Consider the following 26207-nt stretch of genomic DNA (forward strand, 5'->3'; position numbering starts at 1 on the left):
GGACTCTACGCTGCTCCTCTTTGTCTCCCAAGTTGAAACCCCTCTTCTTCTGGTCCAAGAAGAAAACAATAAAAAAAAACGTAGACTTATAACCTGTGCAGTAATCCTGTAGTCTTCAGACAGTCGTAAAAGTAATTAAAGCAGATCCTACCAGACTGTAGTTTAAGTATATTCTGTAAACTGAGGTCTCCAACTGCCAGCATCCCTGTTGATTTTTTTTTTTTTTTTTCAGTTTTTTTAATCCGGTCACGCCTCTGCAGTGACGTCACTGAGTGGTGAAGATTTCCGACGGTCCATGAAGTCAGTGTGCGCGTTGCGCCGCCGGGTTCCGGTTCTGTTCAGCGTTAAACCGGTTTCGTCTTTTCGGTCTGATCCAGTTCACTGTCGACAGAACTTTTCTGATGATCGTGATTTCCGGGATGAACGCGCTGTTTCGGCGCTGCGGGGCGCTGCGGGTCGAAACCTGGAGAGGTGAGTTCGGATCCAGATCAAAGTTCCGACAAGAACCGGTCTGGACCGTAAAAGTTCGCCAGTCACGTGATTAAAGCTCACCGCGCTCTGCCGTCACGAGACTGAAGAGAAAAACAGACTCAGGTGTCTGGATCGTTTCTGAAGCCACAGTCCGCCATCTTACTACTCTGCATACCAGTAACGTCAACAAAGTGTGACGTCAGTTTTTATAAAAGTGACAATCAAAAATCTAATGATGTCACAAAGGGTCCGGGGCCACTGGCCGAGCAGAACTAGAACCTGACTCCCCTTCCTGTGGGTTGTGGGTCCACATGGCGGGCTGAGCCCTGTGACCCCGGACTCGTTGGAGGGATTAGAACTCCCAGCTGGCTTTGGTGGATAGAGAAGTGTGGTTTGAGCTGCTCGGTCTGTGGTCACTGCGGCGTCAGCCTGAACGCCACGGTCCCCGTTTGTTATCAGTGTGTAACAACAGGTCATATGACTTATAAACTTGTTTCAAACTGGATTCTGATATTGATCATTACTGATTGATTATTGGATGTTTACTGACGTGTGTTTGTGGCAGCGTTCCATTTGCTGGGTCCTGTGGCGACCTTTGACCTGGGCAAAGTGGAGCTGATGCCTCTGGACCAGCGGAAGTTGACCTTTGACTCCCACACGTTGGTGACGGAGCTGCAGAGTAGCGGTGAGAAAACGCCAGAGACCAAATTTATGGTTTTGTCTGTTTACCTCATAACCTGCCACACCCCCCGACGCTGTGCGGGGGGGCAGCTTCATGTTCCTGGTTTGAGTTTTGTGCCTTGCTGAAGGGCACTTCCATCAGGGGATGTCCCGCTGATGTCCTTTGGGTTGTTTGGGGTCTACTGCAGATCTTTGGTTTGTTGTCAGACTAACATCAGACTTCGAGACTGGAGTCCAACTAGTTTTGAGTCTATGGTTTCTGCTGCTTTTAATTTTCATGCAGGATTTGAGAAGCGGCAGGCGGAGCTCATCGTGTCTGCTCTGGTCACGCTGTCCACGGCAAACGTGGACATTGTCTACAGAGACATGGTGACCAAATCCCATCAGGTAGGACCTGTGTCACCCGTCTGGAGATCAGCTGGGCTGCAGCGCCCCCTGCTGACCGGTTTGTCTGTTTTTTCAGGCCATCGCTCTGCAGCGGATCACTGCTCACCTGGACTCCATCAAGAAGGACATGCTGATCCTGGAGAAGAGTGAGTTTGCCAGCCTCCGCTCTGAGAACGAGGTACAACCTCACCCGTAAACATCTGACCTCCAAACTGAAACTAAAATATGCAACAGGACCGGGTCAGATCAGGGGCAAAGGCTGGAGCTGCACAGCAGACCGGCGCTCCATCATGCTGACGTGATGCGCTAGCTGCTGCACGCGTGTGTGTGGATGTGTTCCTGTCCTTTACCAGGTTCTGGGGCCTTGAACACAGAGGTCATGCTCAGGATCCACATGGCTGCACCACTCCTTCCAGGCATCTCTCAATCCCAGAGACATGAATGCAACTGCTGAGACTCTTCTGATGGCCAAGTTCAGGAAGCCATTGAAAACCTGGATCTTACTGAGCCTCTGATTCTCAAGTCCTGTTTTATGGGAATCCACAGATTCTGCAAAGATCACAGCAAACATACTTAAAACACATGAACTGCTGGTTTCCAGAACCAGACCCAGTACCCAGACCCAACACGTCCAACATCCAGTTCATGCAAGGACTGAACATATAGGAGCCAGAACACGTCCCTGAGGAACACTACAGTTCACTGGGAAAAATTCTACGCCTCCCGCTCTACATGGATGTGATGTCCAGGAACTTGTCAAGGATCTTACATTCTCAGGATGTTCCAGAAGAGCTGACCAACTTAAACAGACTTTGCTAAAATAATCTCAGGTTACAAAGAAGCTGCGCTGGATTCTCGGAGCAGGTGGGACTGAATCCCCACAGTCACCCGTGACAACCTTCAGGGATCAGTCAGTTTTTATATCATGTTTTTAAAAGTTACCGTTGAGCAAAGTGTCGCGTGATGTGGTTATTAGTGATACCCAAGTTCCAGCCTCCAGTAAGACCCGGTCCTGGATCATCAGCTTTGAAATCCACACAGTTTTTTTTACTTGTGGAAACTGGTTTAATTGTCTAAGATGTTATTTGAAAAAAGACTCCAGACAACAAATTGGGACCTGAATGGACCCGGTGCGGTCCAGGTTCTATGCAAGCAGCTGCAAAACAGAAAATCTGGTGACATGACGAAGAAAAGTGGATTTTAGAATGTGCAGAGTGAAGTTGGGACTTGGACCTGATCCGTTTCTCTCCTTTCTTTTTTAATTCCACAGAAAATAAAGCGAGAACTGGAGCAGCTAAAAATCCAGCTGAAGGTGAGATGCAGAATCCCGAAGCTGCATGACACCACATGAAACCACAATGACACTGTATGAAACATGATGAAACCACATGAAACACAATGAGAACACATGAAACATGATGGCACCGTATGAAACATGGTGACACCATATGAAACATAATAACACCACATGAAACCACATGAAACATTATTGCACTGTGCGAAACATGATGGAACCACATGAAACATCATGAAACCACACGATGAAGCATGATTACACCACATTAAATTAAACATTGCACCATATGAAACATGATGGAACCACATGAAACATGACACTGTATGAAACATCATGAAACACGATGAAACCACATGATGAAGCATGATTACACCACATTAAATTGACACCTTGTGAAACATGACACCACATGATGACACAATGAAACATGACACGGTGGCACCGTATGAAACATGGTGACATCATATGAAACAATAACACCACATGAAACCACATGAAACATTATTGCGCCATATGAAACATGGAACCACATGAAACATGACACCGTATGTAACACGATGAAACCACATGATGAAGCATGATTACACCACATTAAATTGACACCTTATGAAACATGACACCACATGATGACAGCATGTGAAACATGACACCACATGATGACAGCATGTGAAACATGTCACCACATGATGACAGCATGTGAAACATGACACGGTATGAAACATGACACCACATGATGACACAATGAAACATGACACAGTATAAAACATGACACCGTATGAAATATGACACCACGATGACACCGTATGAAACATGATGACACTGTATGAAACATGATGACACCGTATGAAACATGATGACACTGTATGAAACAATAGGAAACATGACACCGTATGAAACCATATGAAACATGATGACATCGTATGAAACCATATGAAACATGACACTGTATGAAACCATATGAAACATGACACTGTATGAAACCATATGAAACATGATGACATCGTATGAAACATGATGACACCGTATGAAACCATATGAAACATGATGACACTTTATGAAACATGACACTGTATGAAACCATATGAAACATGACATCGTATGAAACATGATGACACTGTATGAAACCATATGAAACACGATGACATTGTATGAAACATGATGACACTGTATGAAACATGATGACACTGTATGAAACTATATGAAACATGACACCGTATGAAACATGACACTGTATGAAACCATATGAAACATGACACTGTATGAAAAAATGAGGTGGGCTTCATAGATAATTGGCAAAGCCTCTGGGGAAAACCTGGTCTTGTTAGGAGAGACGGCATCCATCCCACTTTGGATGGAGCAGCTCTCATTTCTAGAAATCTGGCCAATTTTCTTAAATCCTCCAAACCGTGACTATCCAGGGTTGGGACCAGGAAGCAGAGTTGTAGTCTTACACACCTCTCTGCAGCTTCTCTCCCCCTGCCATCCCCTCATTACCCCATCCCCGTAGAGACGGTGCCTGCTCCCAGACTACCAATAACCAGCAAAAATCTATTTAAGCATAAAAATTCAAAAAGAAAAAATAATATAGCACCTTCAACTGCACCACAGACTAAAACAGTTAAATGTGGTCTATTAAACATTAGGTCTCTCTCTTCTAAGTCCCTGTTGGTAAATGATATAATAATTGATCAACATATTGATTTATTCTGCCTAACAGAAACCTGGTTACAGCAGGATGAATATGTTAGTTTAAATGAGTCAACACCCCCGAGTCACACTAACTGTCAGAATGCTCGTAGCACGGGCCGGGGCGGAGGATTAGCAGCAATCTTCCATTCCAGCTTATTAATTAATCAAAAACCCAGACAGAGCTTTAATTCATTTGAAAGCTTGTCTCTTAGTCTTGTCCATCCAAATTGGAAGTCCCAAAAACCAGTTTTATTTGTTATTATCTATCATCCACCTGGTCGTTACTGTGAGTTTCTCTGTGAATTTTCAGACCTTTTGTCTGACTTAGTGCTTAGCTCAGATAAGATAATTATAGTGGGCGATTTTAACATCCACACAGATGCTGAGAATGACAGCCTCAACACTGCATTTAATCTATTATTAGACTCTATTGGCTTTGCTCAAAAAGTAAATGAGTCCACCCACCACTTTAATCATATCTTAGATCTTGTTCTGACTTATGGTATGGAAATAGAAGACTTAACAGTATTCCCTGAAAACTCCCTTCTGTCTGATCATTTCTTAATAACATTTACATTTACTCTGATGGACTACCCAGCAGTAGGGAATAAGTTTCATTACACTAGAAGTCTTTCAGAAAGCGCTGTAACTAGGTTTAAGGATATGATTCCTTCTTTATGTTCTCTAATGCCATATACCAACACAGTGCAGAGTAGCTACCTAAACTCTGTAAGGGAGATAGAGTATCTCGTCAATAGTTTTACATCCTCATTGAAGACAACTTTGGATGATGTAGCTCCTCTGAAAAAGAGAGCTTTAAATCAGAAGTGTCTGACTCCGTGGTATAACTCGCAAACTCGTAGCTTAAAGCAGATAACCCGTAAGTTGGAGAGGAAATGGCGTCTCACTAATTTAGAAGATCTTCACTTAGCCTGGAAAAAGAGTCTGTTGCTCTATAAAAAAGCCCTCCGTAAAGCTAGGACATCTTTCTACTCATCACTAATTGAAGAAAATAAGAACAACCCCAGGTTTCTTTTCAGCACTGTAGCCAGGCTGACAAAGAGTCAGAGCTCTATTGAGCTGAGTATTCCATTAACTTTAACTAGTAATGACTTCATGACTTTCTTTGCTAACAAAATTTTAACTATTAGAGAAAAAATTACTCATAACCATCCCAAAGACGTATCGTTATCTTTGGCTGCTTTCAGTGATGCCGGTATTTGGTTAGACTCTTTCTCTCCGATTGTTCTGTCTGAGTTATTTTCATTAGTTACTTCATCCAAACCATCAACATGTTTATTAGACCCCATTCCTACCAGGCTGCTCAAGGAAGCCCTACCATTATTTAATGCTTCGATCTTAAATATGATCAATCTATCTTTGTTAGTTGGCTATGTACCACAGGCTTTTAAGGTGGCAGTAATTAAACCATTACTTAAAAAGCCATCACTTGACCCAGCTATCTTAGCTAATTATAGGCCAATCTCCAACCTTCCTTTTCTCTCAAAAATTCTTGAAAGGGTAGTTGTAAAACAGCTAACTGATCATCTGCAGAGGAATGGTCTATTTGAAGAGTTTCAGTCAGGTTTTAGAATTCATCATAGTACAGAAACAGCATTAGTGAAGGTTACAAATGATCTTATGGCCTCGGACAGTGGACTCATCTCTGTGCTTGTTCTGTTAGACCTCAGTGCTGCTTTTGATACTGTTGACCATAAAATGTTATTACAGAGATTAGAGCATGCCATAGGTATTAAAGGCACTGCGCTGCGGTGGTTTGAATCATATTTGTCTAATAGATTACAATTTGTTCATGTAAATGGGGAATCTTCTTCACAGACTAAAGTTAATTATGGAGTTCCACAAGGTTCTGTGCTAGGACCAATTTTATTCACTTTATACATGCTTCCCTTAGGCAGTATTATTAGACGGTATTGCTTAAATTTTCATTGTTATGCAGATGATACCCAGCTTTATCTATCCATGAAGCCAGAGGACACACACCAATTAGCTAAACTGCAGGATTGTCTTACAGACATAAAGACATGGATGACCTCTAATTTCCTGCTTTTAAACTCAGATAAAACTGAAGTTATTGTACTTGGCCCCACAAATCTTAGAAACATGGTGTCTAACCAGATCCTTACTCTGGATGGCATTACCCTGACCTCTAGTAATACTGTGAGAAATCTTGGAGTCATTTTTGATCAGGATATGTCATTCAAAGCGCATATTAAACAAATATGTAGGACTGCTTTTTTGCATTTACGCAATATCTCTAAAATCAGAAAGGTCTTGTCTCAGAGTGATGCTGAAAAACTAATTCATGCATTTATTTCCTCTAGGCTGGACTATTGTAATTCATTATTATCAGGTTGTCCTAAAAGTTCCCTGAAAAGCCTTCAGTTAATTCAAAATGCTGCAGCTAGAGTACTGACGGGGACTAGGAGAGAGCATATCTCACCCATATTGGCCTCTCTTCATTGGCTTCCTGTTAATTCTAGAATAGAATTTAAAATTCTTCTTCTTACTTATAAGGTTTTGAATAATCAGGTCCCATCTTATCTTAGGGACCTCGTAGTACCATATCACCCCAATAGAGCGCTTCGCTCTCAGACTGCAGGCTTACTTGTAGTTCCTAGGGTTTGTAAGAGTAGAATGGGAGGCAGAGCCTTCAGCTTTCAGGCTCCTCTCCTGTGGAACCAGCTCCCAATTCAGATCAGGGAGACAGACACCCTCTCTACTTTTAAGATTAGGCTTAAAACTTTCCTTTTTGCTAAAGCTTATAGTTAGGGCTGGATCAGGTGACCCTGAACCATCCCTTAGTTATGCTGCTATAGACGTAGACTGCTGGGGGGTTCCCATGATGCACTGTTTCCTTCTCTTTTTGCTCTGTATGCACCACTCTGCATTTAATCATTAGTGATTGATCTCTGCTCCCCTCCACAGCATGTCTTTTTCTTGGTTCTCTCCCTCAGCCCCAACCAGTCCCAGCAGAAGACTGCCCCTCCCTGAGCCTGGTTCTGCTGGAGGTTTCTTCCTGTTAAAAGGGAGTTTTTCCTTCCCACTGTAGCCAAGTGCTTGCTCACAGGGGGTCGTTTTGACCGTTGGGGTTTTACATAATTATTGTATGGCCTTGCCTTACAATATAAAGCGCCTTGGGGCAACTGTTTGTTGTGATTTGGCGCTATATAAAAAAATTGATTGATTGATTGATTGAAACATGATGACACCATATGAAACATGACACCGTATGAAACCATATGAAACATGACACCATATGAAACATGACACCGTATGAAACCATATGAAACATGACACTGTATGAAACATGACACTGTATGAAACCATATGAAACATGACATCGTATGAAACATGACACTGTATGAAACCATATGAAACATGATGACACTGTATGAAACCATATGAAACATGACATTGTATGAAACATGATGACACCGTATGAAACCATATGAAACATGACACCGTATGAAACATGATGACACTGTAGGAAACCATATGAAACATGACACTGTATGAAACATGACACCGTATGAAACCATATGAAACATGATGACATCGTATAAAACATGATGACACCGTATGAAACCATATGAAACATGATGACATCGTATGAAACGTGATGACACTGTATGAAACCATATGAAACATGATGACACTGTATGAAACATGACACCGTATGAAACCATATGAAACATGACGTATGAAACATGATGACACCGTATGAAACCATATAAAACATGATGACATCGTATGAAACATGATGACACCGTATGAAACATGACACCGTATGAAACCATATGAAACATGACATTGTATGAAACATGATGACACCGTATGAAACCATATGAAACATGATGACATCGTATGAAACATGATGACACTGTATGAAACCATATGAAACATGACACCGTATGAAACCATATGAAACATGACATCGTATGAAACATGATGACACTGTATGAAACCATATGAAACATGATGACACTGTATGAAACATGACACCGTATGAAACCATATGAAACATGACATTGTATGAAACATAATGACACCGTATGAAACCATATGAAACATGATGACATCGTATGAAACATGATGACACCGTATGAAACCATATGAAACATGACACCGTATGAAACCATATGAAACATGACATTGTATGAAACATGATGACACCGTATGAAACCGTATGAAACATGATGACATCGTATGAAACATGACACTGTATGAAACCATATGAAACATGATGACACTGTATGAAACATGACACCGTATGAAACCATATGAAACATGATGACACTGTATGAAACATGACACCGTATGAAACCATATGAAACATGACATTGAATGAAACATGATGACACCATATGAAACATGATGACATTGTATGAAACATGACACTGTATGAAACCATATGAAACATGATGACATTGTATGAAACATGACACCGTATGAAACCATATGAAACATGATGACATCGTATGAAACATGATGACACTGTATGAAACCATATGAAACATGATGACACTGTATGAAACATGACACCGTATGAAACCATATGAAACATGATGACATCGTATGAAACATGATGACACTGTATGAAACCATATGAAACATGACACCGTATGAAACCATATGAAACATGACATTGTATGAAACATGATGACACCGTATGAAACCATATGAAACATGATGACGTCGTATGAAACATGATGACACTGTATGAAACCATATGAAACATGACACGAGTTCAGCTCCAGATGTTTGTGTTCAGGAGGAGTGTCAGAAAGTCCGAGCAGAAGCAAAACTGGACATCAACCTGGAGAAAAGCAGGATCTCAGACATGGTGCGTGTGTCTGTGTTTGTGTGTCTGACTGTCTGTGTGTCTGTCAGTTATTGATCTACTTTTTTTGGCACCGTTTTTGTCAACGGGCCCCTTTTTTCCTTTTCTGTTTATGCTGTTTTTGTTGTCTGGCTGGGTTTTTGTGTGTGTGTTTGTTTGTGTTGTTTTTGTCGTCCGTCTGGTTTTTTTTTTTTTTTTTGTCGTGTGTGTTTGGTTGTGGTGTTTTTGTCGTCCATCTGTTTTTTGTCATGCGTGTGTGTTTGTCTCTTGTCTTGGTTGTTGTGTTTCTGTTGTCAACAACAAACTGTTTTTGTTTTTCTTGTCAGTTCACTGAACAGGGGAAGAAGTTGATGGAGGCCACTTCAGAGTTTCACCAAAAGGTAAAGAACACACAGTCATCTCACACACACACACACACACACACACACACATCCCAACCAGATAGCCACCTTGGCTCCGCCCCTTTTTAAGTATCAATTCTGATCTTGAAAAGTACGGCGGGATTAAAACTCTAACCATCCCATGTGAACTGAGCGGACGCCGGTCTGACCTGAGACCTGGGGCTGTACTACGAAGTGGGGTTAACTTACGCAGCTGTAACCCAGGGTTAACTTCTTAAACCGGGGTTGACAAAACCTGGTTTTCTCAAGTGGTGTTAATCGGTACTATGACACTGATTAAGATGTTGATTTGTTGAACCTGTGTTAACCTAATTGGAGTTTGTGCGCGTTCACATAAAAGGGGCAGGTTGCAGCGCACGTCACAATTTTTCAATGATGACGCGGTCACCTTACTTTACCGAAGAAGAATGCACGATTATTATGCGGAGCTACGAGGAATTTAAATTAACGTTAAGGGGGAAATCGAAGACATCGTTTGCCAGTAAAGCAAGACAGGCTTGTTGGCAACGTATTGCTGATCGGGTAAATGCGTACGTACAATTTAATTGTTCTCCAAATCTGTTACAGATGATTAACCTGTGGAATGTCTGATATGTGTAAAATAATGACCTTCTTTCATTAATTACGCCCAGATGCAACACGATTCAGAAGTGGGCATAGGCCTACTAATAGATCTTAGGTTAATTTAATGTTTCCTAAATAGGCTACCTATCTAAGGATTTAAAGCCATTAATGGTCATTCTGTTAACATAGTTACACATATATCACTTTGGCATGAAGGTTATCCAACAGGACAGCCCCATGTGGGGAGAAAAAGAATGTGAAATATGTAATTATAGTAATTGTATATTAGAATATTTAGAAAAATCACCCAAACCAAAGCAACCCTTATGTGGCTGAAATAAGTGAAAAGAAGGTGAGCTTAGAGTGGACTACACGATAATGGGTATATGAAATAGGCCGAATAGAACGGCTATACCTACACATTGATGCTGTGAAAAGATTTGCGATTGACAATCGCCCTCGTACTCTCCCAGGGGTGCACTGATTTGGATTTTAGTGCAATCAATGGCTCCTATTACTTTTGGAAAACCTAGGAGAAATTGTTATTGATAAGCCCCACTTCGCCTAATTAATGGACATGCATTAGACCTATTTTGATATTAGTAATTACCCGCGATTGCATAAAACCCTTCTTTGATTTGCATTGCGGATAAATGGCCAGGGAAAACGACAAAAGCATCCAACAGTTTAGATCAATCAATCAATCAATCAATTTTTTTTTATATAGCGCCAAATCACAACAAACAGTTGCCCCAAGGCGCTTTATATTGTAAGGCAAGGCCATACAATAATTATGTAAAACCCCAACGGTCAAAACGACCCCCTGTGAGCAAGCACTTGGCTACAGTGGGAAGGAAAAACTCCCTTTTAACAGGAAGAAACCTCCAGCAGAACCAGGCTCAGGGAGGGGCAGTCTTCTGCTGGGACTGGTTGGGGCTGAGGGAGAGAACCAGGAAAAAGACATGCTGTGGAGATAGAGCAAGTACTACCTTGCGAATCATACGACATACAGTATTCTTGCTCAGATGTTCAGCATCACCGATGGAATACATAAATTGTCCACTAGCAAAATATCTAAGCGCAAGGCACATTATCTGCTTGATCTATAGGGCATTGCTATGATGGGTGATGTTACAGACGTCTGGCCCGATCAGCTGACAAAGATAATGAATTCCCTCGGCTGAGAATCTATATCTTTCATGGAGAATATCGTCCGGGTATGTCAGCGGATTCTGGCGGTCTTTAAAAGCCCTCGCCCTGCGAAGAGAGCCCCTCACAATTTGTGCCCCAATATCAAATGGATCATCCAGGTAGGCCGGCATTGTCTTCGGAGTGATTGAAGGTGGATGGGCGGTACTTATAAAGGGAATGGTTAAGCGAAAACCTCAAGCTAACCGAGAGCATAACCTGCTCGGAGCAGGTTTGGCATGCAGCGTAGTACGGGTTAACCGGGAAGTTACTCCACACGTCATCAACTTACTCCCGAAGTTACCCTGATAAGCCGCTAACCCCGCTTCGTAGTACAGGCACCTGAGCTGGTCTAAAGTCACCATGGATCTGCTGCAGCAGGTGAACTGTGGGCGTGTCATCAGGATCCATACCTGAAGGACGCAGCCTTTGAATTGAAACACACTCTGTGTCTCCTCAGAAAGTCGACATTGAACACAACAACATGGAAATCCACAAAAAGATTGACCTGAAGGTGGCGTCACTCAAAACCATCCTGGAGTCACTGAAACTAGATACGGTCCGATACCTCGCAGGTACACACACACACACACACACACACACACACACACACACACACACACACACACGTTTGTTTTGTTGTTTTATTTGACTTGTTTGTAAACACTGTAGTTTTTATTTTCAGGGATTTTGTTTTTATGATGTTTGTTATTTGCCGAGTTCACTTGAACGCACCATGACCTCTGCACTCTGGTTCAGAAGTATTTGGACAGTCTTCGGGATCAAATGAAACAAAATATCACGTCAACATTTAGGAATTCCAGGCGTTCCCAGAATGGGACAAACTCGGTTGTTTTCCAGCGGGTTTTCTTTGATGAGTCGGGGGATGAACACATGAACACGTGGAGGAGGCTGGTCCCAGGCAGCTCTCAGGAGTTTTTGGCTGGTTGCCATCCAGGACCTGTGGCGGTTCATGGTGGAACACAGATGGATTTTCTAAAAAATGTTCAGCTGCAGTTTGCCAAAAGGCACATGGGAGACTCAGGCCTGGATCTGAATGTGAAGGTGTTAAAAAAAAAGAAAATAAGTTTTTGTTAGAAGTCGAGAAGAGCGTCCAGATTATTAACTATTAGAGAAAAAATTACTCATAACCATCCCAAAGACGTATCGTTATCTTTGGCTGCTTTCAGTGATGCCGGTATTTGGTTAGACTCTTTGTCTCCGATTGTTCTGTCTGAGTTATTTTCATTAGTTACTTCATCCAAACCATCAACATGTTTATTAGACCCCATTCCTACCAAGCTGCTCAAGGAAGCCCTACCATTATTTAATGCTTCGATCTTAAATATGATCAATCTATCTTTGTTAGTTGGCTATGTACCACAGGCTTTTAAGGTGGCAGTAATTAAACCATTACTTAAAAAGCCATCACTTGACCCAGCTATCTTAGCTAATTATAGGCCAATCTCCAACCTTCCTTTTCTCTCAAAAATTCTTGAAAGGGTAGTTGTAAAACAGCTAACTGATCATCTGCAGAGGAATGGTCTATTTGAAGAGTTTCAGTCAGGTTTTAGAATTCATCATAGTACAGAAACAGCATTAGTGAAGGTTACAAATGATCTTCTTATGGCCTCGGACAGTGGACTCATCTCTGTGCTTGTTCTGTTAGACCTCAGTGCTGCTTTTGATACTGTTGACCATAAAATTTTATTACAGAGATTAGAGCATGCCATAGGTATTAAAGGCACTGCGCTGCGGTGGTTTGAATCATATTTGTCTAATAGATTACAATTTGTTCATGTAAATGGGGAATCTTCTTCACAGACTAAAGTTAATTATGGAGTTCCACAAGGTTCTGTGCTAGGACCAATTTTATTCACTTTATACATGCTTCCCTTAGGTAGTATTATTAGACGGTATTGCTTAAATTTTCATTGTTACGCAGATGATACCCAGCTTTATCTATCCATGAAGCCAGAGGACACACACCAATTAGCTAAACTGCAGGATTGTCTTACAGACATAAAGACATGGATAACCTCTAATTTCCTGCTTTTAAACTCAGATAAAACTGAAGTTATTGTACTTGGCCCCACAAATCTTAGAAACATGGTGTCTAACCAGATCCTTACTCTGGATGGCATTACCCTGACCTCTAGTAATACTGTGAGAAATCTTGGAGTCATTTTTGATCAGGATATGTCATTCAAAGCGCATGTTAAACAAATATGTAGGACTGCTTTTTTGCATTTACGCAATATCTCTAAAATCAGAAAGGTCTTGTCTCAGAGTGATGCTGAAAAACTAATTCATGCATTTATTTCCTCTAGGCTGGACTATTGTAATTCATTATTATCAGGTTGTCCTAAAAGTTCCCTAAAAAGCCTTCAGTTAATTCAAAATGCTGCAGCTAGAGTACTGACGGGGACTAGAGGGAGAGAGCATATCTCACCCATATTGGCCTCTCTTCATTGGCTTCCTGTTAATTCTAGAATAGAATTTAAAATTCTTCTTCTTACTTATAAGGTTTTGAATAATCAGGTCCCATCTTATCTTAGGGACCTCGTAGTACCATATCACCCCAATAGAGCGCTTCGCTCTCAGACTGCAGGCTTACTTGTAGTTCCTAGGGTTTGTAAGAGTAGAATGGGAGGCAGAGCCTTCAGCTTTCAGGCTCCTCTCCTGTGGAACCAGCTCCCAATTCAGATCAGGGAGACAGACACCCTCTCTACTTTTAAGATTAGGCTTAAAACTTTCCTTTTTGCTAAAGCTTATAGTTAGGGCTGGATCAGGTGACCCTGAACCATCCCTTAGTTATGCTGCTATAGACGTAGACTGCTGGGGGGTTCCCATGATGCACTGTTTCTTTCTCTTTTTGCTCTGTATGCACCACTCTGCATTTAATCATTAGTGATCGATCTCTGCTCCCCTCCACAGCATGTCTTTTTCCTGGTTCTCTCCCTCAGCCCCGACCAGTCCCAGCAGAAGACTGCCCCTCCCTGAGCCTGGTTCTGCTGGAGGTTTCTTCCTGTTAAAAGGGAGTTTTTCCTTCCCACTGTAGCCAAGTGCTTGCTCACAGGGGGTCGTTTTGACCGTTGGGGTTTTACATAATTATTGTATGGCCTTGCCTTACAATATAAAGCGCCTTGGGGCAACTGTTTGTTGTGATTTGGCGCTATATAAAAAAAAAATTGATTGATTGATTGATTGATTTCACTTTAAGTCCAACATGGAGACAAAAAACTGACAGGAGACGTCAAAGGTCATAGCTCTTTGGAAGATTGACACGAAGTCACGCTCGTGTTGACATGATGATGTCATCAGGTCAAGTCTGAGAGTGTGCGTTCACCGCGTCCATGACATAGAACCACATCAGTGTCCTGGATGGCAGCCAAACAGGCAGACACCAGGTCCATCCCACATCTCTAAAATATCTGTGACATCCAGGTGAAATGTGGGCGTGTTCTTGACCAGGAGGAGGGAAAATGTGGGCGTGTCCTTGTCGCGTGCTGCAATCAGAGTGTCCACTGACTCTGTAAAGATCACAGCATGATCTGTGATGTGAAGGTCAACAAACCTTTCCTTGCTAACAAAAGCAGCCAAGTCACTGGTTTCCACATGACCCAACACCCAGTCCACACAAGCACTGAATGGTGTGGGAGCCGAAACACATCCTTGAGGAACACCAGTTGTTACTGAAAAAACTCAGAGCCTCCGCCTCCACCTGGCACAGCACTCGCAGTGTCTGTGTCCAGGCTGGCTGGGATATCCAGGAGCTTCTTGGGGATCCCATGAATTCTCATTATGTCCCAGAGACAGTCCCACCAACTGAATCAAATACAGGCTTAAAGAAGCTCTGCTGATACTCACACTTGAGTTTTACAAGTACCCTCAGAGCTAAAATGTGGTTGATCTCTTTGGTGTGGAGCCAGACTGTTCCAGCCGCTGAGCAGCTGGAACTGGATCCTGCTAAGAATGATCCTTGCAAGCACCTTCCCTGACAGAGAGCAGTGTGAGACCTCTGTCACTCTTACAATCCGCTCACCCTTTCTTCTAGTCTGTGTGGAGGACACCTGTCGCCCAGGTTTTCCTGACATTTTTTTTATTGAGCACTTAACATTATACAATTTTTAAGTCACAGAGTGTAGCTCAACATTTTTTGTATAAACATAATAAAATAAATAAATAAATAAAAACGAAAAATGAACAAACTGCAAGAATATAAATAAACAATGCGGAGGTATGAATATACATATATAGTCCACAAATAAGTTAAGTATTCATACAGACACTGATCGTAAGAAATCTATAAAACGTCGCCAAATATTCTGAAACAATGACAGATTGTCCTTGTTAGAGTTTTTCAGAGTTAGACCTGAAAAGTTTTCACACACACAGATCACAGGAGAAACTGAATTTCTTTATCCTGCAGGAGAGGAGGAATGAGAAGCTCCTTCAGAAAGAACTGTCGTCCGTCCTGAAGGTCCCGCCCCTTGCCTCTCCTTTTTATTGAATATTGTTACATACAGCATATAGGAATGACGATATCACAAAACAATGAAAAGACAGAAAGTCTGGTCTTACTCTGATATGAGCCGATGTCAGTTTGTACTGTTCCTGTCCAAGGATGAACTATTAATCAAAAGTACATATCTGCGATTAGTTAATCATGACCCCAGCCAGCCAGTCTGACATTGTAGATAGATGACCTGCACATTGAATGGACAGACGTCATATGCTCACTGTTAGACAATCTTAATGCACTTGAATCATTCAGCGTATATGATTGCTTTTGTCACTAAGTAATTACTTAAAGGAATAATGATACATAAGCTTTTACACCTGCATATATGCATATATGAAAAATAGAGAACAGAAATCAAAGACATGATTACAGAGAGCACATCAAAGTGAAGACATTAATATTTGATAATACATATATTGACAATAAAGAGAAAAACCCTGTCATTCTTCCTCCCTGTTTATCAAATTTCAATGTCTGCATTGTCAATATCACAAAACCACCACCTCCGACTGTGGACTTTCAGTGGCCCGATCATTTGCACAGAAGCATCAAACCCTTACACTCAGGAAGAATAATGTACACAAAATGCCCAGTCTAAACGAGGCCATTTGAAGTATCGTGATTGCAACAAGAAAATGTAGTCACGGTCCAACAGCAACCCATCTACTGTAGCAGAAATCATCCGACGAACCAAAGACCGTACAATAGGGATCACGCAACAAATCATGACATTCAATACGCCTAGAAAAATCGCGAGTGGGGTGATCATTCTCAACAGGATGTGGTACCATGATCCTGAAAAGAGCCACGTAGCCCAGCCATTGTCTGGGACAAAGTCTTTAACTACAGTGCGTTCTAGCAACGTCAAATTTTGAATAGCTAAGCCAATGGAACCCCCATCGTCATCATTGTCAGGAATAAAAGTGCAACAGCTTTCACCCACCATGGCGCATACCCCACCCGCAGCAGCGGTTAATTGATCTAAAACCATCCTATCCTGCATTTCCATGATCCACAGAGCGGTCAGCTCCGCCCTTATGCCTTTTAGAGCCTCAACTGTGGAGTTCACAAAGTAACTAAATCGATAATTTAGTGTCTCCACGCACAGCATCACCTTGCCCATGCCCACCCAGGGAAAGCGTGAGAGTAGGATCTTCTGGTCTGTAGACCACAGCTTGGCGTCTTGAGGCACATCTGTTCCCCATATAGGGTCATGGGGAGCCAAGTCTCGCTTGAAGCGATGACTGGTCGAGGGGGGAGCGGCTACGACGTAGGAGTGCTGAGCCGTGGTTATTGGAGCGCATCTGCCTGTCCATCCTGCGGGGAGGGCTATGAAGGCATCATGGCCACACAACCAGTACATGCTCACCTGAGCGTAAGTCCCCGTCGGGTCTGGTGCTTGGAAGCAATCTACACACTTGCCCCCGTAGGGAGCTTGAGTGTGGTTAAAGCTTCCATCCGGTAGGCGAGTGCATGGCCCCAATATCACCTTACAAAATGGCTCAGCAACCTTGCCCATATCAGTAATTGGACCAGAGAACAAAGGCTGGTCATTGGCATAACAGATAAGTTGAGCTCTGGGATCAAGGAAAAGATTAGTATGAATAGGCACTGTCAGTGACCCTTCTGCTGCTAGGAAATTTTTAAATGAAATGTTCTTTGGTGCCTTGATTGTGATGTAAGAGCCTGTATGTTCATGAACAGAGTCATTGAGTACCATGGCATCCACTGCTGATGCTACCACGTGTGGAAACAAAAGACTAACATTCAACAGCGGCAGTGGTTTTATACGTGGGTGCGTGGCAGAGACAGGCATTAAGGAACATACAAAACAATTGTTCACCTTCACTCCGTCAGCCAAAAACTTAGCATATCTGTACCACATGTTTGTTTGATATGGGTTGCGAGGCGTATCAAACATCCATTCAAAACTTCGTGGTTTCACTTTCTTCTGGTTGTTTTTTTTTTTTTCTCTCTCTACAGAGAGAGAGACTACAGTTCTGGTCTTGAAGATGTCTTCTTTCTTTGCTGACAGTTCACAGTCTCAGTTCTGTTCAGCAAGGGGCTGAGGGAATCTGGAACTCTTTATTTTAGTTCCCTTCAGCTGTAGTGCATAAATCTGTGCTATCATCAGTATATGTAAAGCATGTTGCAAATGGAATCAAAATAATGTGTTATGTACTGTGTCCTGTGCCTGTTCTTGACGTTTCTTTAAACACAGGTGCACAGGAATAGAACAGGATTGTCTCCCGTTCTCAAGATGCAATCTTGTCTGCTTCTTTTCTCCTGTCTGGTCACGTCAGTGCTCTTATTTCAAGCTTGTAGTACGTCTGCCTTGGGACCTTGGCACCTGCTTCAATCTCTGGTCTTTGTCTTTGTTGTGACGCGCTTCCAGCCGTTACTGGACCCATAGGCCGTCAGCCAACACTGTTACACGTCGCTCCCCTTGTCTTGTTCGGGATCTTTCAGGTATCTTTGTCTTTTGCTGTGGGATAGATGCACCCAAGATGACCTCTGCGATTTTCACGGCAGTGGGGGTGGTTAGCAGCACTTGGAATGGACCTTCCCACCTTGGAGATGACCAGTTCTTCGTCTTAATAGTCTTTATCAGCATCCAGTCATCAATCTGGATCTGTTTCTCAGGGCTCTGCACAGAAATAGGAAAGTCTGGTATCGTGTTAGAATGTATGGCATACTTATGGGACAATACTTGTCTCATGTAATCAACTAATTCCTCATCCTCACTATCAGGCCCAGCTATCTTCTGTAAATCTGGTATTCTGTAAGGCCTGCCATACAAAATTTCGAATGACTTAAGGCTAGTCGCTAGTTTGCTAGCAGCTAGTCATGAGCTGGGTATTATATGCATGTACAATTTCACCAAATTAGAAAAAAACAATAAACCCAGGTTTTTTATTATTTTTTTCTTCCACAATGCATATCCCTGAGCTCACTTTTAATTGTTCCATTTGTTCTTCCCACTAAACCTGCACTTTGAGGATGATTAGCACAATGTGTTTTTGCATTTATTTCCAAATGTTCTGTCAACTGTTGGATGATTTCATTTGCAGAATGAGTGCCATTATCACTGTACATTGTTTCGGGTAGCCCATGTCTTGGAATTATGTCTCTACAAAGTATCTTCGCCACTGTTAGAGCATCTGCATGTCTAACAGGGAACACCTCTCCCCATTTGTTATATGTTTCAATCGATACAAAGCAATATTTTTTCCCTTCACATTGGTTCATTCAATAAAATCCATTTGAAACGGGTACTGAGGTGTTGGAAATTTCCCTCGTTTTGGTCTCTCATTACCCTGTGAATTGTGCTTCGCACAGGTTAAACATGCTCCGCAGTAATGCTTTGCATATGTCTGAAATCCAAATGTCACAAAATGATTATTAACCAGTCCAACCATTTCAAAATTGATTGATTGGATGAATGATAAGCATTGATTAACATCAATTAATACGTGCAGGCCGATCTTAATATGACAATTCAATTCCTGACAATGATCCAATACTCCAGTTAAATCAGTACACCGCCTTACCATGCGGACAAATTTGATTCCACCATAGTACCCCAGTGCCATCTCCTCATGTCCTAGTGAGTCAGAGCGTCACAGAGACTAGGTCGAGTAATCATGACTGGGCCTGTCTTAGGTTGTCCCAGGGTTTAAGATGGGATCTTACCCGTCATGGGCTCGCAGCCTTCCATACTGGGCAGGGGTTCCAAGGGGGGGTGAACACCCATTAAGAGGTGTCGTCAAAACAGCTTTAATTGCACGGAACATTAAACATACAGGATCACTATGTCATTCAAAGCGCATATTAAACAAATATGTAGGACTGCTTTTTTGCATTTACGCAATATCTCTAAAATCAGAAAGGTCTTGTCTCAGAGTGATGCTGAAAAACTAATTCATGCATTTATTTCCTCTAGGCTGGACTATTGTAATTCATTATTATCAGGTTGTCCTAAAAGTTCCCTAAAAAGCCTTCAGTTAATTCAAAATGCTGCAGCTAGAGTACTGACGGGGACTAGAAGGAGAGAGCATATCTCACCCATATTGGCCTCTCTTCATTGGCTTCCTGTTAATTCTAGAATAGAATTAAATTCTTCTTCTTACTTATAAGGTTTTGAATAATCAGGTCCCATCTTATCTTAGGGACCTCGTAGTACCATATCACCCCAATAGAGCGCTTCGCTCTCAGACTGCAGGCTTACTTGTAGTTCCTAGGGTTTGTAAGAGTAGAATGGGAGGCAGAGCCTTCAGCTTTCAGGCTCCTCTCCTGTGGAACCAGCTCCCAATTCAGATCAGGGAGACAGATACCCTCTCTACTTTTAAGATTAGGCTTAAAACTTTCCTTTTTGCTAAAGCTTATAGTTAGGGCTGGATCAGGTGACCCTGAACCATCCCTTAGTTATGCTGCTATAGACGTAGACTGCTGGGGGGTTCCCATGATGCACTGTTTCTTTCTCTTTTTGCTCTGTATGCACCACTCTGCATTTAATCATTAGTGATTGATCTCTGCTCCCCTCCACAGCATGTCTTTTTCCTGGTTCTCTCCCTCAGCCCCAACCAGTCCCAGCAGAAGACTGCCCCTCCCTGAGCCTGGTTCTGCTGGAGGTTTCTTCCTGTTAAAAGGGAGTTTTTCCTTCCCACTGTAGCCAAGTGCTTGCTCACAGGGGGTCGTTTTGACCGTTGGGGTTTTACATAATTATTGTATGACCTTGCCTTACAATATAAAGCGCCTTGGGGCAACTGTTTGTTGTGATTTGGCGCTATATAAAAAAATTGATTGATTGATTGATTGATTGATCACTGAAAGTGAATTGAAGTATCTTTTTAGCAATTTATCCCAGAATAGATTATTCTATTTTGTTAATCCCAGAGTGGATCTGTTGGATTAATCAGTGCTTAGACACTAACAATAAATAGAATAAAGATAATGACAGAATCAGATACACAAACAATACTTGGTTTGCAGGAGTAACTATGGGTCAGAATGGACAATAATAAAGTGAAAAGTTGTCCAACAATCTCTATCCTTTAAAGCCTAACTTAATCTGCATGTATCAAAAAAAAAAAAAATTAATAAGCACTTCATCAGTCATCAATGCCTTATGAAAGCCTGCAGCTTCTTGTTTGATGTGCAGCAGGGGTTAGTTGCCTCACTTAAGAGTTCACATTATTGACACAATATATTCACACAATATGTCAAAATATTGAGTTCTCATTATTTGTTGCTCCTACATTACTGTCAATTCACCCTCGCCAACATTAATGTGTCTAACAGGAGCCCAGTTTTACTGTTCACACGCTGTACAACCTTCTGCTCTGCTCTCAAGCTGGAGTGATAAATTACACTTTGTTTTCAAAACAAACCACACTTCAAAAAAAAAAAAGAGAACATTGCATTTGGTAAAGGTCAATGCAACGTAATGCAAAACAACATTAAAGCTGGAAATGATTACATCAAATAAACATCTCTAAATTTAACAGTAAGAAGCACAATTACATGTAAACCGACTGTATTTCATGTATTAAAGCACAACAAAACATTGCTGCAGTGTTTCTCAAATCCTCCCTCAAGTTGTGGGGGTGTGGAGCGGCGGGGAGAGGAGGAGGAGGGGGGGGGGGGGGGGGGGGGAGTGAGCATTTAGAGCTTCCCTCAGCAGCTGTGTGCACACGCGCCTCCTCCAACACCCCAGACCAAAAACAGAGTATCACAACTGCTTACAACAAATAAGCAAAATACCCCAACTCTTCTCAAATAAAAACCCAAAAAACGTCCACAGGTCCAAAGAATACCTGTGTTACATTACACGCAACATATTACAACCCCTGGCAAAAAATATGGAATCACCGGCCTCGGAGGATGTTCATCCAGTTGTTTAATTTTGTAGAAAAAAAGCAGATCACAGACATGACACAAAACTAAAGTCATTTCAAATGGCAACTTTCTGGCTTTAAGAAACACTATAAGAAATCAGGAAAAAAAATTGTGTCAGTCAGTAACGGTTACTTTTTTAGACCAAGCAGAGGGAAAAATATGGACTCACTCAGTTCTGAGGAAAAAATTATGGAATCATGAAAAACAGAAGAACGCTCCAACACATCACTAGTATTTTGTTGCACCACCTCTGGCTTTTATAACAGCTTGCAGTCTCTGAGGCATGGACTTAATGAGTGACAAACAGTACTCTTCATCAATCTGGCTCCAACTTTCTCTGATTGCTGTTGCCAGATCAGCTTTGCAGGTTGGAGCCTTGTCATGGACCATTTTCTTCAACTTCCACCAAAGATTTTCAATTGGATTAAGATCCGGACTATTTGCAGGCCATGACATTGACCCTATGTGTCTTTTTGCAAGGAATGTTTTCACAGTTTTTGCTCTATGGCAAGATGCATTATCATCTTGAAAAATGATTTCATCATCCCCAAACATCCTTTCAATTGTCCAAAATATCAACATAAACTTGTGCATTTATTGATGATGTAATGACAGCCATCTCCCCAGTGCCTTTACCTGACATGCAGCCCCATATCATCAATGACTGTGGAAATTTACATGTTGTCTTCAGGCAGTCATCTTTATAAATCTCATTGGAACGGCACCAAACAAAAGTTCCAGCAGCATCACCTTGCCCAATGCAGATTCGAGATTCATCACTGAATATGACTTTCATCCAGTCATCCACAGTCCACGATTGCTTTTCCTTAGCCCATTGTAACCTTGTTTTTTTCTGTTTAGGTGTTAATGATGGCTTTCGTTTAGCTTTTCTGTATGTAAATCCCATTTCCTTGAGGCGGTTTCTTACAGTTCGGTCACAGACATTGACTCCAGTTTCCTTCCGTTTGTTCCTCATTTGTTTTGTTGTGCATTTTCGATTTTTGAGACATATTGCTTTAAGTTTTCTGTCTTGATGCTTTGATGTCTTCCTTGGTCTACCAGTATGTTTGCCTTTAACAACCTTCCCATGTTGTTTGTATTTGGTCCAGAGTTTAGACACAGCTGACTGTGAACAACCAACATCTTTTGCAACATTGCGTGATGATTTACCCTCTTTTAAGAGTTTGATAATCCTCTCCTTTGTTTCAATTGACATCTCTCGTGTTGGAGCCATGATTCATGTCAGTCCACTTGGTGCAACAGCTCTCCAAGGTGTGATCGCTCCTTTTTAGATGCAGACTAACGAGCAGATCTGATTCGATGCAGGTGTTAGTTTTGGGGATGAAAATTTACAGGGTGGTTCCATAATTTATTCCTCAGAATTGAGTGAGTCCATATTTTTTCCCTCTGCTTGGTCTAAAAAAGTAACCGTTACTGACTGCCACAATTTTTTTTTCCTGATTTCTTATAGTGTTTCTTAAAGCCAGAAAGTTGCCATTTGAAATGACTTTAGTTTTGTGTCATGTCTGTGATCTGATTTTTTTCTACAAAATTAAACAACTGAATGAACATCATCCGAGGCCGGTGATTCCATAATTATTGCCAGGGGTTGTATACACACATGTAGACACGTAGACCTCAACAGAACCACCAAGCACAGCGAACTGATAGGAGACTTTTTCTCTTTTTTCTTTCACCAACCTTCTGTCAGGTTGTTTGGGACCCGGAGGTCAAGAACCGGATATGCAATTACGGTCTCACAATCAGTTTTTTAATAGTCCTCAGAGAATCTTCCACGACCACTGCTCCCTTCTGTCTGTTATGTGCCATCAAAAGAAAAATTAGTGGATCAGTCAATCACAATTTTTCAATCTTTTAGCAGTATTTAATATGTATACTGGGGAACTGATTCATAGAAATGTTTTATAACCCAAAGTCTTTATTGCCTAGATGAGCCTGTTTCCAGACGAGTCTATGAATACCCGCTGGGACTCATTGATCTAAGTGGTCAGTTCCACAGTAGTTAATTCATGATTACTGAGGCAAGATTAGCCAAATACTGCAATGTTCAATTGAAGCAGTCAGTCTGAATTTTCTTCTTTTTTTCCAGACAGAAGAGAATCAAAAACAAAACACACAAAAATATATCACACAACAATAAACCAATCATTAATGAAATATAATCTTAATCATCTTTGCTTAAAATCCATCAAATAGGCGAAACCAATCAACTTTTACACCTTATCCAGTGCACAAGAATCAACCATATTTTAACCACTTCATTCCAGTTACATGATCATTCAAAATGGGAAGTAGGAAGACGATAACACTTATTGTCTTTGAGTTATCATCAAACCAAGCTGAAAAGTTCTATTTCATCAACAGATCTATTTCAGAATTCTCCCTCAAAACACTCTATTTTTACCCTGGACACCAACTCACACTCATATACATGTACAAAAATTGATAAATGTGCACTTATTTCTCAGTTTCTTAACTCCACACTTTAAAATGTTGGAGCGCCACCAACTGTGATCTTGACAGTTTTATCTAAAACAATTCACAATAATTACACACAATCTGTCTATATAGCGACAACAGAACAAAAGTAAGGAAAAACTGACAACTATAATCTGCTAGAAAAAAAAGGGGGTTCTGCAACCTTATGTACATAAACAAAATTCATGTTGAAAACGGAGAACTCATCTTTGCGAGTGTGTACATTCACGCTCAAAGTGTCCCTTATTTCCACAGTTCCAACATGTCAAATTCCTCTTTATCTCACGGCCACGGGATTTACCTCTGGCTGCTCTGCACGCTGACCTTTGCACTTTTCTACAAAATACACTTCTTCTTCTCCAGCAGGTTTAAGAACTGCTGTGTTTAGTACAAAAACATGGTGTGGTGTATTTTTCACTCCACGTCTCTCTTGTCTTTTTGTAAAATCACTGGTGTTCTCTTTTATGGTGTCAAATGACTTTGTTGTGGAATTTAACTGTAATTTTCCCGAGAAATGAACTGTCTCTCGCCACATTTTTAAGTGTTCAGGTGATGCTGGATATTTTGTCTTCATGTACCTAACATCATTTGACTGTGTGTCATGTTGGCTGTGAGAACAACAGCAGTTACCCATTTTAGCTGTTCGTGGGATTATCTCATAATCCATCTAAACAAACAGGCTGTTGTTCTTTTTTTTTTTCACTGTTTGGTCACCGATCAGTCTGTAAAGTGTCACCACTTCGACCTCTGAGAGGTGGGTGACCTTGCTTAGGGCTTCTTTCCAGACTCGTAGGTTCACAAACAGGTGTGGTGCGTATAGAACAGTTACAACTTACTTCACCGACAGGGCTTCGTTTCTGCCAGTGGGTTAATACTGGTGACAGGTCCCCTGTGCTTCAGTTGTGCACGTCCTCAGTCATAAAAACACACACATTCACACAAACACATTCACACCGCTGCGCTTCAGCTATTATCATGTTTTAGCTCCAACCGGTTTTTATATAATATATTTATATAATATATATCAGACTTTTACGGCCCTCCCGCCGAAGGTTTCACTGACCCGACACTGTACAGTTTTTTACGCGCTGTTCCGGACCTGAAAGTGGTCTCCTGTTGTCTCTGGCTTTTATTACTTGCCAATTGTAACCACTGCAGCTCAGTATGGAGCGAACAGCCACATCGAGTGTCTGACACAGCAGAAGATTGCAGCGCACGCTCCCGCAGGGCGCTGCTTGACTTTTATCTTTCTCCAATTGTAAAATTTAACGCTTTACAGCCAGGCCTTAGCCTCACACTTTACAGTGTTTAAGCCCAGAGACGAACTTAGAAAGACATTACGGGTTTTTTTTTTTTTTCTCTCTTGCAGCGATGGTCCCAGCCACGCGCTCTCACGTGCATGGATTTTTCACTCAAAGAAAAACAGTCTCACCGTGATCACACTCTGTTGCAGTCCGTATGCCTTCACCCCGGTAGGCGCCGACCCATTAGGGAGGAGACCCGACACCCAGAAAGGGAACTGCAGGAACTGATTTCCTGCGCTGCGGCCGCAGACTTCCACGGGCGTCCTCCGTCATGGGCCGACGAGTTTCCGGTCTGTTGGCATCCGGATTGAAGGACCAAGATGTTAGAGTTTTTCAGAGTTAGACCTGAAAAGTTTACACACACACAGAAACGATCACAGGAGAAACTGAATTTCTTTATCCTGCAGGAGAGGAGGAATGAGAAGCTCCTTCCGAAAGA

The 26207-nt window shown here is 41.7% G+C and overlaps 1 protein-coding gene across 1 annotated transcript in view; it reads left to right on the plus strand.

Annotated features, from left to right (window-relative positions):
• The first annotated feature begins 257 nt into the window (after positions 1-257).
• Positions 258-26207, plus strand: part of ccdc90b (coiled-coil domain containing 90B) — a 31738-nt gene continuing 5788 nt past the window's right edge. The window contains exons 1-8 of the mRNA XM_034177592.1: positions 258-471; positions 1037-1156; positions 1436-1539; positions 1616-1717; positions 2810-2851; positions 9321-9392; positions 9716-9769; positions 12003-12117. Coding sequence (XP_034033483.1) covers positions 402-471; positions 1037-1156; positions 1436-1539; positions 1616-1717; positions 2810-2851; positions 9321-9392; positions 9716-9769; positions 12003-12117 — 679 coding nt within the window. The 5' untranslated portion in view covers positions 258-401. The remainder of the gene's footprint in view (positions 472-1036; positions 1157-1435; positions 1540-1615; positions 1718-2809; positions 2852-9320; positions 9393-9715; positions 9770-12002; positions 12118-26207) is intronic.

Source organism: Thalassophryne amazonica, chromosome 9, assembly GCF_902500255.1.
Source record: "Thalassophryne amazonica chromosome 9, fThaAma1.1, whole genome shotgun sequence".
Taxonomy (NCBI): domain Eukaryota; kingdom Metazoa; phylum Chordata; class Actinopteri; order Batrachoidiformes; family Batrachoididae; genus Thalassophryne; species Thalassophryne amazonica.